This window comes from Myxocyprinus asiaticus, chromosome 47 (genome assembly GCF_019703515.2).
Source record: "Myxocyprinus asiaticus isolate MX2 ecotype Aquarium Trade chromosome 47, UBuf_Myxa_2, whole genome shotgun sequence".
Classification (NCBI taxonomy): domain Eukaryota; kingdom Metazoa; phylum Chordata; class Actinopteri; order Cypriniformes; family Catostomidae; genus Myxocyprinus; species Myxocyprinus asiaticus.
The window spans coordinates 9,337,739-9,351,561 of NC_059390.1; the positions used below are offsets into that span (position 1 = coordinate 9,337,739).

Consider the following 13,823-nt stretch of genomic DNA (forward strand, 5'->3'; position numbering starts at 1 on the left):
CATCGATTATGCTAATAAAAGCCTTTTAATGTGAAATTCATGACCCATTTAAGAAGTTTTGTCTTGCTGAACAAATGTCACCTGTTGCTTTTTTGTACTGCCAAATGCCATAACAAAAGGAAAGCAGTCAGTTGACCCTTCGCTAAGCCCCACCTTAAAAGCGTTTCTGACCAATCCTGTCTTAGCAACTGTTGCCCCGCCACCATTTCTCTGTCAAGCGTTTGCCTTTACCAATGAGAGCCTATGGGAGTATTGTGTGTGAGTAGTTTTAAATGATCCAAAAGGGGGGCGGAGCTTAGCGATGGATCAATTATACCAGTGTGCCTTTGTTTGAGCTTGGTTACAAGAGAGTGTATCTGAACATGTTTACTCAGTGGTGATGTGTATGTTTTTTGTTGTCATGAGTGGTTGAATCAGGTCTGATATATACAGTATCAGTTGTCAGGGTGAGCATGTATAGACTTGTATGAATGAGTTGAACCGGTTTTCTGAAAGGAAGCCTGTTTAGTAAGGAATTTGGATTGCATATGCATTATGAATTTGCTGGTATGGAAAAATGTTAAATGTGGGTGGATGTTTTCTATATGTAACTATGTGTTTTATTCACAGCTCGATGTAATCATTGCGGACTTGGACGGCGGCACTGTGACCATTCCGGAGTGTGTCCACATATCACTGCTGCCTGAGCCTCTTCTTCATCACACACAGACGGCCATCTCCATGGTAACCAGGCCGTTTTAACTGTTAAGGTTAATTAAGAGATGACTTGGTTGGTTGACATGATTGACACTAGTGTTTAGATACAGTTTGACAAACCACAGCACAGATTGAGGAAGTGCAACAGATTTAATGGACTGGGGCTATAAAATCAGTTTAAAGAAATATTTATCATCATAATGAGGTTTTATGCCAGCTATGATTATATGATTCTCAAACACACAGATTACTTTACACGTAGTACCTTAAGTCACGTTTGCTGTATGTGTATAAGATGATAGGAATGTAAATATTAATGTTTTTATTGGCAGTTATATAGTAGATTAAGAGGGCTATATTCATTGAAGTATACAGAGGAAAATTTTGAAGATTGGTTGCTTTGTTTCTGTTGGCTAGCCCTGCCCACACTGAAATGTAATTGGTATATAATCCGTAGTAAACAACATTGGCTGGATGACTTGGACGAGTTGTCATGCTTAAAAAGTACTCTCTTAAAAAGCATTTAAAGTACTGTGAAATATACAGTAATTAGGGTTACTTGCACTGCATGACCTGGGTAATATTTATTATTATTAGGAAACTTCCTGTTGAATTTATAATATTAAGTATGAGTCAGTTTCCTCACCTGGACCATTTCTGAAAGGAAGTGTCTCTTCTTTTCAAGAAAGTGAGTTTGCCAAAGTGAATAGGTTTTTTTTATTTTTTATTTTTTATTTTTATCTGCTTACACCTCATAACTGTAAATAGCCTCTAAAACCTTTTAAAGAAAATAACAGACCTTGTCTGACAAGATGGATGAAACTACTGAAGAAATGTCTGTCATATTTCAACCAAATATATAATCATTTCAAAAAAATTATTTTTAGGACCAGTTTTGCACTGTTACATTTTTTTTTGTAAACAAAAAAGCACGAGGCTATCAGTGAAGTCAGGAACTGATGTTGGTCGATGGGGCCTGACTTACAGTTGCTGTTCCAGTTCACCCCAAAAGTGATCAGTGGGGTTCATGTCTGGGCTTTGTGCAGGCCAGTCAATTTCTTCCACGCCAGACACAGTAAACCATTTCTTTATGGACCTCACTTTGTTCACAGGGGCATGCTGGGATGCTTTTTAAACAGTATTGAAGGAGTTCCCATCTATATGCTGGGCACTTTGTGGCTGCTTTTCTTAATTATTTGGTCCAAGTCATCAATTTCAAAAACATTTTTTTTTTTTTTTTATAAAATTTTAGTTTTGTAATTAAATATATTAATATATTGGCACAATTATATTTTTGTCTACACAACTAATTTCAAACATTTAAGCATACGCCTTCAGATCAAATTGTTTTTAAGAACATGAGAAACTTTTCAGGCAAGTGACCACAAACTGTTGAACAGTTGTGTGTGTGTGTGTGTGTGTGTGTGTGTGTGTGTGTGTGTGTGTGTGTGTGTGTGTGTGTGTGTATATATATATATATATACACACACATACACACACACACAGTGTATATATACACTGATCAGCCACAACATTAAAACCACTGACAGGTAAGTGAATAACATTTATTGTCTCGTTACAGTGGCACCTGTCAAGGGGTGGGATATATTGGGCAGCAAGTAAACAGTCATTTCTTGAATTTAATGTGTTGGAAGCAGGAAAAATGGGCAAGCGTAAGGATCTGAGCGATTTTGACGGGCCAAATTGTGATGGCTAGATGACTGGTTCAGAGCATCTCCAAAACGGCAGGTTTTGTGGGGAGTTCCCAGTATGCGGTGGTCAGTACCTACTAAAAGTGATCCAAGGAAGGACAACCGATGAACCGGCGACAGGGTCATGGGCACCCATGGCTCATTGATGCGCGTGGTGAGCGAAGGCTAGCCTGTCTGGTCCAGTCCCACAGAAGAGCTACTGTAACACAAATTGCTGAAAAACTTAATGCTGGCCATGATAGAAAGGTGTCAGAACACACAGTGTATCGCAGCTTGCTGCAGATGGGGCTGTGTAGATTCAGACTGGTCAGAGTGCCCATGCTAACCCCTGTCCACCGCCGAAAGTGCCTACAATGGGCACGTGGACCATGGAGCAATGGAAGAAGGTGGCCTGGTCTGATGAATCACATTTTCTTTTAGATCATGTGGACGACCGGGTGCGTGTGCGTCATTTACCTGCGGAAGAGATGGCAGCAGGATGCACCATGGGAAAAAAGCAGACCGGCGGAAGTTTGATGCTCTGGGCAATGTTCTGCTGGGAAACCTTGGGTCCTGGCAATCATGTTGATGTTACTTTGGCACATACCACCTTCCTAAAGATTGTTGCAGACCACATACACCCCTTCATGGCAATGATATTCCCAGATGGCAGTGGCCTCTTTCAGCAGGATAATGTGCCCTGCCACACTGCAAAAATTGTTCAGGAATGGTTTAAGGAACATGACAAAGAGTTCAAGGTGTTGACTTGGTCTCCAAATTCCCCAGATCTCAATCCGATTGAACATCTATGGGATGTGCTGGACCAACAAGTCTGATCCATGGAGGCCCCACCTCGCAACTTATAGGACTTAAAGTATCTACTGCTAACGTCTTGGTGCCAGATACCACAGGACACCTTCTGAGGTCTTGTTGAGTCCATGCCTTGATGGGTCAGAGCTGTTTTGGTGGCACGAGGGGGACCTACACGATATTAGGCAGGTGGTTTTAATGTTGTGACTGTGTGTGTGTATGGGTATATATTTGTGTGTGTGTATGTGTAATAAAAACATATACAGTAATGAAAATTATCCTGTCCACACACAAAGTTGCACTCAGTAACTTTTTGCTCGTGTCATCTTGGACTTACAGTGACACCCAGTGGTGTGGAAGCAGCATCATTCAAAATCAGTAGTTTTCAGTTATAAATGCTATTTGTAGAAATTCACTATTCACAATTGGCCATGATTAATTTAATCCAAGATTAAAAATGTCCAATAACAAGACGGTTACTGAGATTAAGCGAGTAGTCTTCAGCTGTTCATGTGATTCTAAAATGGCAGCCCCCATGAGGGCGCCCTGCCCCATGTAGAATAAAACCGATTTTATAAGGTTACTGTTATGACTATGAGTCTTCATCTCATGTGAGTTGTCATGATTTTATACATACGTTTCAAAAAATTATAAATTCAAAATTGATCATTTTTTTTTACTAGGGAAAAAATTACTTAGTGCACCTTTAATTTTATTTTTTTTTTATGAAAAGAAGTATAAATTAAATTCAGGACAACAAATGCTACCATGTACTAATGTTCTTTACAACTTCAATAAAATACAATTTTCCCCACATTACAGTATTGATTGAAATGTTGTTTTTTTCCCACATAGTATAGGCTTCTGACAGTTAGGGCAGGGGTGTTTAAATGTACTTGATTATCTTAAAAATAATGTGACTGCATAAATCATAATGGTCCTAAAAATAGGCTTAATTTCCTTTTGTGCAAAATATAGTTTCTTAGCTTTTTCATTTGATTTTGGGGTGAAATATGAGTCTGATATTTCTCTGCTACATTCACTCATTTCAAATGTCTTTCTTTTGGAACAGAACCTGAAATATGAGATTCATCCAAGAAATCGTAGAATGACTTGCTACCGACTTAAGATCAAGACATTTTTAAATTTTTCTCATGTTTCAGAACAGGTTTTATTTAACGGAAATCCACAGAAATGTCCGTGTGTGTGTGTGTGTGTGTGTGTGTGTCACAGTGTTTGTCTTGCATTCACTTTCCCCCATGAGCAAGCCCAGAGTGCCTCTGAGGGGCGCGCACACACACACACACACACACAGACTTGCAAGCAACACTGCTGTCTCTCTCAAATGTGTTTATGGCGCCATGGAAGACAGAGCATCCCACATGAAGTGGCAGAGGTTGAATATACATCCTCCCACCCATCTCCCCTCAGAGAGAGAGATGATAATCATGCCTAATACCTCTGTAATATACCCTTTTCATATGTTTAATTGCCTGGAAAAGGTGGGATCCTTCATCTCCTTTTTCTTTATCCTCCATATTCTTGATCCAGAGGCTTAAGAGATAGTTCTGATTGTCGTGTAGGCAACTGCTGTATTTGGTTTATGAAAGCTGTTCCTTTTCAATTAGCTAAGTGATTTTTTTTTCCACTTAGCTCTGCACAGATGGACAGCACTATTAAAGGAGAAGAAAGCTTTCTGTAATTAAAGCAGCTTGTATAAGGAGCTCTCGTATGAAGCTGTTGATACTTTCAGTTCGAATTGGAGATTGAATAACCGTAATAGAGAGCAGAGATTGACAATTACACCTTGTTCCTAACTAACAAGGCACACAAGTAACTTTTCTGTACTCGCTCAAAGCGAAATACTGTGTGATGCGACAAAATCGCAGCCAATAAATATATTTGATGTTTACATCTTTGTTGAGTGATATTCTGAACCAATGAGATTTCGGTGTGGGCGGAGCTACTCGGCAACACGGATGGAATTAAAACAAAGGGACTGGCGAAATATCTTGTTTTGCAAGGCCGTTGGCATGTTGGTTAGGACAAAAATACAGATTAGCGTTGAAGTTGACATTATATCAGCAGCCGTTTAAATCCGTATAGTTATCTGGTAGATGGCAATATATGTAAAACACATATACAGTATAATATGTATGTTGATGTATAGTTTTTAACTGATATAAAACAGCCACATACTGCATATGCGACATATGTTTCAAAATGCTACAAAAATACTAAAAAATGTCCATTTTCAATATATGTAATTTAGGTTTTCCCAGAAATTTGAAATATGTACAAATATACATATAACTATCATTTTATGTATATATTCATATATGGCCAGACATCACATATCTAATGGGAACTGTTGCAGTTCTTGGTATTAAAATAGTGGCACTGTTAGTAAAGAAGTGTAATTGTATTCTAGTTGTGTTGTCGGGGCAAATATTTGCACGATACTTGGTATGTTGAAAAAGACAATTTGTCAGCTTCATGATCATCTTATCAGTGTGACTAGATATAGTGTAAACTTTAACAGGCAATCAAGTGAAGAAATTGCACTGTAATGTTAATATGTGTGTTGTGTAGGTTCTAGATCCAGAGCTGGAAGTGGCCGATCATGCGTTTCCTCCACCCTCCATTCAGCCATCGACACTCAAGATTCAGGTACTTTTCTCGGCTGACTCAAATTGTTTTTACAGCCTAATTGCTCTTGACGAGCTCTCTTCTCAAAGTTTTTCCTTCTTCCTTGTTTAATTTTCTGTGTAATAATACTTGATATCATGTCTAGAGAACACATAGGTTTTATTGACAATGAAGCTGCTCAGGTGGGCGTGATGGACATGGCCTTACTGGAAGTGAGTGATTTATGAGAGTTGCATTGTTTTTTGTGTTCAGGATAAGGAGATTCGCGCCGTTTTCCTATGGTTGTTCGCACAGCTCTTTCAGGGCTACAGATGGTGTTTGCACATCATTCGGATCCACCCAGAACCAGTCATACGCTTCCATAAGGTACAGATGTGATGCAAAGTCCACTTTCAAACACATCCACACAGAAACATACATGTGTACACACAGTAGATACACACATAATGTGTAGATCTGGTTATCCATGGAGTTAAAATTTTTCATTTAATAAAGAGCTGCAAAATGAAATGATTTTCAGGTAATATATTAAAATAAATAATACAATTATAATACGATATAATTATACATATTTTATTATTAATATATTTAGTGACAGTTACTGAAAGGGGTAGCTGGGGCTCAAGTACTAAGAAAAATGGTATGGATTCTATGTATTCACATTTGAAAAATAAGATTACCAAACACCAAACAATGAATTTCCATGAACTCCTTCAAAATGCTTGCTTTTGGTCTTTATGTTTTTTTTTTTTTTTTTCTTTGTTTTGTTCCTAGAGTTGTTTTTGTTAAAAATTTAATTTTTGTTTTGTTTTGTTTTGTTTTTTGTTTTTGTTTGGGCTGGTTTTGATTTTGTTTTTTTAGTTGGGTTTTGTTTTTTGTTTTAGTTTTTGTTTTGTTTTTTGTTTTGTTTGGGCTGGTTTTGATTTTGTTTTTTTAGTTGGGTTTTGTTTTTTGTTTTGTTCACATCAGTCACATCAGTTTGGGTGTGAACCGGCCTGAATTTGAATTAGAATGTATTTTATTTGTTTGTTTTTTGTTTAGTGTTGTGTTGTCATGTGTTTTTTTTTTGGTTTGGTTTGTTTTTTGTTTTGTTCACATCAGACTGGGTGTGAACAGGCCTGAAACACTTTTATTTTCTCTTCAGGCTGCATTTCTGGGTCAGAGAGCACTGGCTGAGGATGACTTCCTGATGAAGGTGCTGGATGGCATGGCCTTTGCTGGCTTCGTGTCAGAGCGGGGTCCTCCGTACCGACCCACAGACCTGTTTGATGACGTAAGTCATCTGTTCCACTGTTTCATTGATATGCTTGACAGTCAATGGCAAAAGTAGTGGTTTAGAGGGGTGCCTTCTCTGTGTGTATTTAAATAGATTTCCCCCCTCTCTCTCTCTTTCTCTCTTTTTCCTTTCACTGTAGCTTATAGCCAATCAGGTGGAGCGAATTCGACAAGAGACAGGAAATCCTCAGAAAGTGATGAAGCATATAAAGGAGCTGGCAGAGCAACTTTTTAAAAATGTATGTGTATAATTCACATCTTGCTCATCTGCAAAACATAACGCATGCCTTGCTAATCATAGTTTTTAAAACAATGTTATCCTGTCCATATTACACATGACATGTTAAATATAATCATAAGCAATAACAATACCAATCTGTGATTTACAAGCAGCTCCACAAACTACCATGTTGTTCATTATTATTATTATTACACAGTATTAACACTGTTACATGAACACCAATAATAATGAATTATGACCAGCAGAGATACTGATATTAGTTCAGTGATGTATTTACAACGTCCCTTGAATTTAAACTGTTACATTTGCAATAACTTCCTCTTCCTACAGGAGAACCCATATCCCGCGGTGGCCATGCACAGAGTTCAGAGGACGGCTGAAATCGCTCATCCCCGGCTGCCGCAGACCTCTTTCCCGCTGCTGGATGATGTCGGTGTGCAGCTCTTTATAGACCATGCAACTGCAAAACTCAAAACTGCCCCACCTGTCGTCAAGGCCGAACTTAAGGGCATGGTGCCATCGGGACCCTCACTGGGTGAGTTTGCAGTTCTGGACTAGTTGATCCAATAAACAGCACTCCCAGTGTTCAGTTTTAAAGTTTAAATAGTACTAACTGATACTGGGCTTAGCCGACATTTAAAAAAGTATTTGCACTCCAATCCCCTATACTCATTTTATTTAGCTTTCAGCCATATCAAAGAAATATTCTGTAAATGATGTATTTACATCTTTGATTTCTAGCTGACATAGTGGACAGGAACGGGAATGTTCTTGCTAACAGCGCCAGGAGGTTAGAAGTGGTCAGAAACTGCATCACATACATTTTTGACAACAAAATGCTGGAGGCCAAGAAGGTAAGAGTCTTTCTGTTAAACATAACCAAGATTTATGGTGCTTGTTTCACTCTGAATTTCAGATAAAGGTTTATGATCTTAAAATAAGCTCTTTTGAGTGGCCTCAAAGGACTCTGTTTATGTGTGTATATTTATGTGTGCAGTTGATGCCGGCAGTGTTGCGGGCACTGAAAGGTCGGACGGCACGTATGTGTCTGACCCAGGAGCTCAACCTGCACGTCTTGCAGAACCGGGCCGTACTAGACGACCAACAATTCGACTACATCGTTCGCATGATGAACTGCACTCTGCAGGTATAGCATGCCAAAATTCAGTTACATGGTATTTATGAGTAATTCTCTGATTTCCTGTGCATTGTTGAACCACAGTAGGGAAGTCTTCAATAAAATGGTCCTCATGTTTAGTTTATGATTATTGTTGATCATCCGTTATCATGGATGTTAACCTCCATAAATTCAAATGTGTTGATGTCTATGTATAAACTCACTGCTATCTTTGCTTGTTTATGTGTGTGTATTCAGGATTGCTCTCATATGGATGAACATGGTATTGCTGCTGCCTTGCTGCCACTGGTTACGGCCTTCTGTCGGGTGAGTGTGAAAGTGCTTGCTGGTGTACAGCATTTCATCCCATAGCAATGTCTTAGTGCCCCTACACTGAATATTTGCAAAAAGACTTTATTCACTTATCCAGCTGCTTGGCAAATAAATAAATTGACATTAAATATTGATTTGAGCTGAAATTATTTCCTGTAAAAGTTCAGAGTGATACTGGAGACATGAAGATAGCACAGCTATGTAGGAAATCGGTACAACAGTCATTATACTATTTAGCGGTCATTATTCAAAAAATAGTTAACCACAGCATACTGCGATTTGACCAATCAGAGTCAAGGATTTGCAGAGAACAGTATAATAATTATTTGTGTATGAGTAGTTCAAGTTTGTTTCTCTTACATTATCAAGCGGATAACATCATGATCACATTGTGTGTGTTACAGAAACTGGGAGGAGGCATTACTCAGTTTGCATACAGCTGTGTTCAGGAGCACATGGTGTGGACCAACATGCAGTTCTGGGAGGCCATGTTTTACAGTGACGTACAGAAACACATCCGGACCCTCTATCTGGAGAACGATGAGGAAGGAGACACGTCCAACCCTGTAAGAGCAAAGCACTGCATCACATTGTCTTCAGGGTATCCGCAGGTCCTTAAAAAGTCTTAAATATCTTAAATGAATTACAAGAAGTCTTAAATTTCGTTTGCGAGGTCTTAAATTTTGGGGCGTGAATAGAGGACACGCAAAAAACAGTCAAAATCATCTCTCTCTCTCTCGTGCATTTAGCAGCTGAAGCTTGAGTTTAGTGTGAGCGCGTGCAGGGAAGCGCATTTTTACTAAACTTACGATGTTACACTTGTATAAACCTTCATAAACCTGTTAATCCGAAATGCAAATGGCGTTATTTTGCGTCTCTAACACTGTCGCTCCTGCTTATAATCGACAAAGCGGTCAACGTTACAATTTGCAAGCGCACGAGGTTGGAGTGGTCTTTTGACGCCATTCAAATCGTTGCACTTCCTTATTTTACACTACCTTTGACAACAATTGTAAAGCTAACAGAACTACTCAGCTGCAGATTTACACCTGTTATATCTCTCATCTCCATCTCTCTAGATGTAGGGCTGCCAACGCAATTGACACTGTTCTCACGCTCTCACGCCACACGTCCCTTTTTTCATGCAGTAATAACGTTGCAGAGCAAAGAGGACACTGACGGTGCACGGACAGACAAGACAGAGCAGCCTGCATGATGCTGCGAGTTATTCAGACCAATCAGGGGGAAAACAACAGCCAAGCATCTCTCCCTCTCCTTCTCTTTCATAATTTAATCTGTTAACATTTTCAATACATCTTGTCAACTTTAAACGGCCATTTTTAAGGTAACTGATGAGTTTTTATTTGAGATATTTCACTCAAAAATGAAAATTGTCATCACTTACCTTCATGCTGTTGCAAACCTGTATGACTTTCTTATTTCAGTGGATATCAAAAGGAGATATTAGGGAGTTTCAGTCACCATTCACTTTCATTGAATGAAAAACAAGATGCAGTGACAGTGAACGGTGACTGAGACTAAACGTTTTGCTTAACATCTCCTTTTTTGTTCCATGGCAGAGAAAAATTCATACAGACTCAAGGGTGAGCAGTGATAACAGAAATTTCATTTTTAAATGAACTGCCCTTTAACTACCTGTTAAAGTATTTGTTAAAGGTATCTGCCAAGAAAAAAATATATAAATGTTATTCAGCACCAACCAAAGATGATATCTTTGAATTTATTTATTTATTTATTTTTTTCACCCAATTTGGAATGCCCAATTCCCAGTGTGCTTTTAAGTCCTCGTGGTCGCGTAGTGATTTGCCTCAATCCAGGTGGCGGAGGATGAATCCCAGTTGCCTCCGCGTCTGAGACCATCAACCTCCGCATCTTATCATGTGGCTTGTTGTGCGCGTTGCCACGGAGACATTAGCACGTGTGGAGGCTTCATGCCATCCACCGCGGCAACCACGCTCAACTCACCACGCGCCCCACCGAGAGCGAACCACATTATAGCGACCATGAGGAGGTTACCCCATGTGACTCTACCCTCCCTAGCAACCGGGCCAATTTGGTTGCTTAGGAGACCTGGCTGGAGTCACTCAGCACGCCCTGGGATTCGAACTAGCGAACTCCAGGGGTGGTAGCCAGCGTATTTTACCACTGAGCTACCCAGGCCCCCGATATCTTTGATTTTTAATGACAATGACAACAAGGCTGTGCGGGATAGATGTACAGTCTCTTCGATGAGATGTACTGCAGTTTAAAATGTTTTTGGATCGTTCCGTGTACAAAAGATTGAAAAAATATCTTTTCAAGGACACTCAGTAGACAAAAAACTCATGAGTTGTGGAAAATCAGATGGGATATTGGAGCTTTTTACAGATTTACATCATGCATGCCATTGATGAAATGGTAAGTCTATCCCTCACAGCCTCATTTCCATTCCCATTAAAACTCAAACATGGCGCTACTGTGAATAAGGTCTATAGACCAGTCCTCTTGTTTACAGTAAGTGGTGGCAGAAAGCCCGCTGATTTGTTAGATTTGACAGATTAGAGGATTAAACGAAAGTATGACACAAAACCATCATAAATACAAACATATTCTTAGCGATACAATTACTATAATGATATGAGTTAATAACAAACACGTAATCATGTTCGCTATGAATTTATGCTGCAAAGTTGTGTTGAAATGATCTCATCAGTCCAGTCAGCTCTGTTGATGATCTTGAAGCCACAGCAGTCAACTAGAGCCCTCGGAATTTTTCAACAATGTAATCCAACAAAAGTTTATTTTTTGCACATGGTTTTTGCCACCACTTCCGTGTTTGACATAAAAGGTGACGTTGCCAAAGCATTGGTCTATTGCGTCACATCTTGCTGGAAAGCAAGTGACTAAAGAGAAGGGTCACAATATAGGCTACATACTTTAGGCTACATGCATTCATAATGATTTCATTTAGAGTTTTAATATTGTATTAACTAATTAACACATAAATGCCATTCAAGTAGGCTCAGTGGTTTTGTATTTACCAGCTAATGAATGAATGTGTTTTTTTTTTTTATTGCGAAAGTGGTCTTAAATTTTTATTTTATTTGACCTTGAAAAGTCTTAAATTTCATTCCTTCAAACCTGCAGATACCCTGGTCTTTTACAGTGGATTGGTCCTTTTGTCTTGTTAATTTAGTAACATTTAAACCCTCAATAAGTTATTACCAAAGTTATAATGCTCACCAGATCATTTAATGTATATTAAGATGTAAACATATTTGAAAACATGCATGAATCAAAATTCCACGACCTTTGTATCTATTAATAATCAGTTAACTATTATGTATTAATAATTTTAATGAAAAATTATTTTTCAATGGCTTATTTATTATTAAAACAATTATTGGAGAAGTTATAAATGTTATCGTGCTTATGTTAATTTTAATGTTTATAATATAATTTCAAACTGGATGCACTAAATATATTGAAGTAGATTTAAAGGTGCTATAAGTAATATTTTTACTGTACTAAATCATAAAATGACCATAATATGTCATTAGAGAATTAGGAAACATGCTAAGTTGAAACACTGGCTTCTCCGATAACAATGCTACAGCCAGTATATTCTACTTTGAAGTTTTCATTCCAGGCCGGAATTTCTGTTTATGTTTTGGCCTGTGTGATCCCGCCCACTGCCCACTCACCAATAGTATCTCGACACCTCTGAGTTGCCAGATTTGTATAAGTTTGCAGACAAACAACACTGTGTGCTGCAGCCATGGAAGCCAGCAAACGAACTGGATCAGAGATAACAGATTCCACCCGACCTAAAAGGCCTCGCCATCCATCTAAAAACCACCATGACCAGAGGCGTAGTAAAACAAGGATAAATACCGGAGATGCCTTTGGAAGATGGAGACCGTTTAAAGCCCAGAAATCCTTTAAAACGGATGCCGAATTGGCTAATTTGCGTGTCAACATTCTGGCAACCCGCATGAGCTTCTAGTCTGGGGCGGGGTAGACAACTCTCCAATATTTTGACTTTGGACTGCAGTACCCATTTCAAACGCTTGTTGTCAATCTTACATATATCTCTGGAGGGGATGTTATTCAACTACTACCGCTAACACTTGACCTTTGACCTCTTTTTCAGGAGGGGGAGAACGTGGGAGGGCAGAAGCAGCTGAGTGCTCTGGAGCTGGCGTCAGAGCAGAGCCGTCTGTGGCCCACGTTGAGTAAAGAGCAGCAGCAGGAGCGTGTTCAGAAGGAGGAGAGTACAGTGTTCAGTCAGGCCATTCACTACGCCAACCGCATGAGCTACCTGCTGCTGCCGCTCGACACCAGCAAAAACCGCCTGCTCCGGAACACCGGCCTAGGGGATGTCGAGAGCGTCAGCAACAGCTACGTTACTAACAGGTGTGTAATGTTACAGCTTAACACATTGATTATAGTTTTAGTTTTTGATAAACAGTATATTAAAAAATTTGAATCCTTTACAACCCACGGTCATTAAACATGAAATAGTGGTAAAACTGGACGGCCCTGAGAAATTTAACAGTGTATAACATATTTAAATTAGAGCAGTTAACACATTAACTTTGGCAGTCCTAAAATTCTAAGCAAGTGTAGTGAACAATATCTGTTTGTTGTGTGTGTATTCATTGTTGTGTTGTTGTCCAGCATTGCGGGCAGCATGGCAGGGAGCTACGACACGGAGAGTGGCTTTGAGGATGCCGAGAGCTCGGACGTTGCGAACTCTGTTGTACGATTTATCAATCGGTTTGTTGACAAAGTGTGCAATGAGAGCGGAGTGACCAATGAACACCTAAAGGCCCTTCACACCATGATACCAGGTACAGTCTGCGGTTTAGATAATTGGCCTTGTGCTCTTTCACTGACAACAAAGACATCAGGATGGGTTTGAGCTTGGCCTGGGAGATTATTATATGCATCAATAATTACATATTTGCTCTGAAAGGGCTTTGAATTCATCTTTACATTTTGAGTTTTG

The 13,823-nt window shown here is 39.2% G+C and overlaps 1 protein-coding gene across 1 annotated transcript in view; it reads left to right on the forward strand.

Annotated features, from left to right (window-relative positions):
* The window catches only part of LOC127436642 (myotubularin-related protein 5-like), a 78,211-nt gene that overhangs the window by 43,704 nt on the left and 20,684 nt on the right, over positions 1-13,823 (forward strand). Inside the window, exons 9-20 of the mRNA XM_051690902.1 lie at positions 610-723; positions 5,790-5,867; positions 6,099-6,212; positions 6,991-7,119; positions 7,262-7,360; positions 7,693-7,897; positions 8,104-8,216; positions 8,360-8,509; positions 8,738-8,806; positions 9,217-9,378; positions 12,966-13,228; positions 13,493-13,665. Of these exons, the coding sequence (XP_051546862.1) occupies positions 610-723; positions 5,790-5,867; positions 6,099-6,212; positions 6,991-7,119; positions 7,262-7,360; positions 7,693-7,897; positions 8,104-8,216; positions 8,360-8,509; positions 8,738-8,806; positions 9,217-9,378; positions 12,966-13,228; positions 13,493-13,665 (1,669 nt within the window). The remainder of the gene's footprint in view (positions 1-609; positions 724-5,789; positions 5,868-6,098; positions 6,213-6,990; positions 7,120-7,261; positions 7,361-7,692; positions 7,898-8,103; positions 8,217-8,359; positions 8,510-8,737; positions 8,807-9,216; positions 9,379-12,965; positions 13,229-13,492; positions 13,666-13,823) is intronic.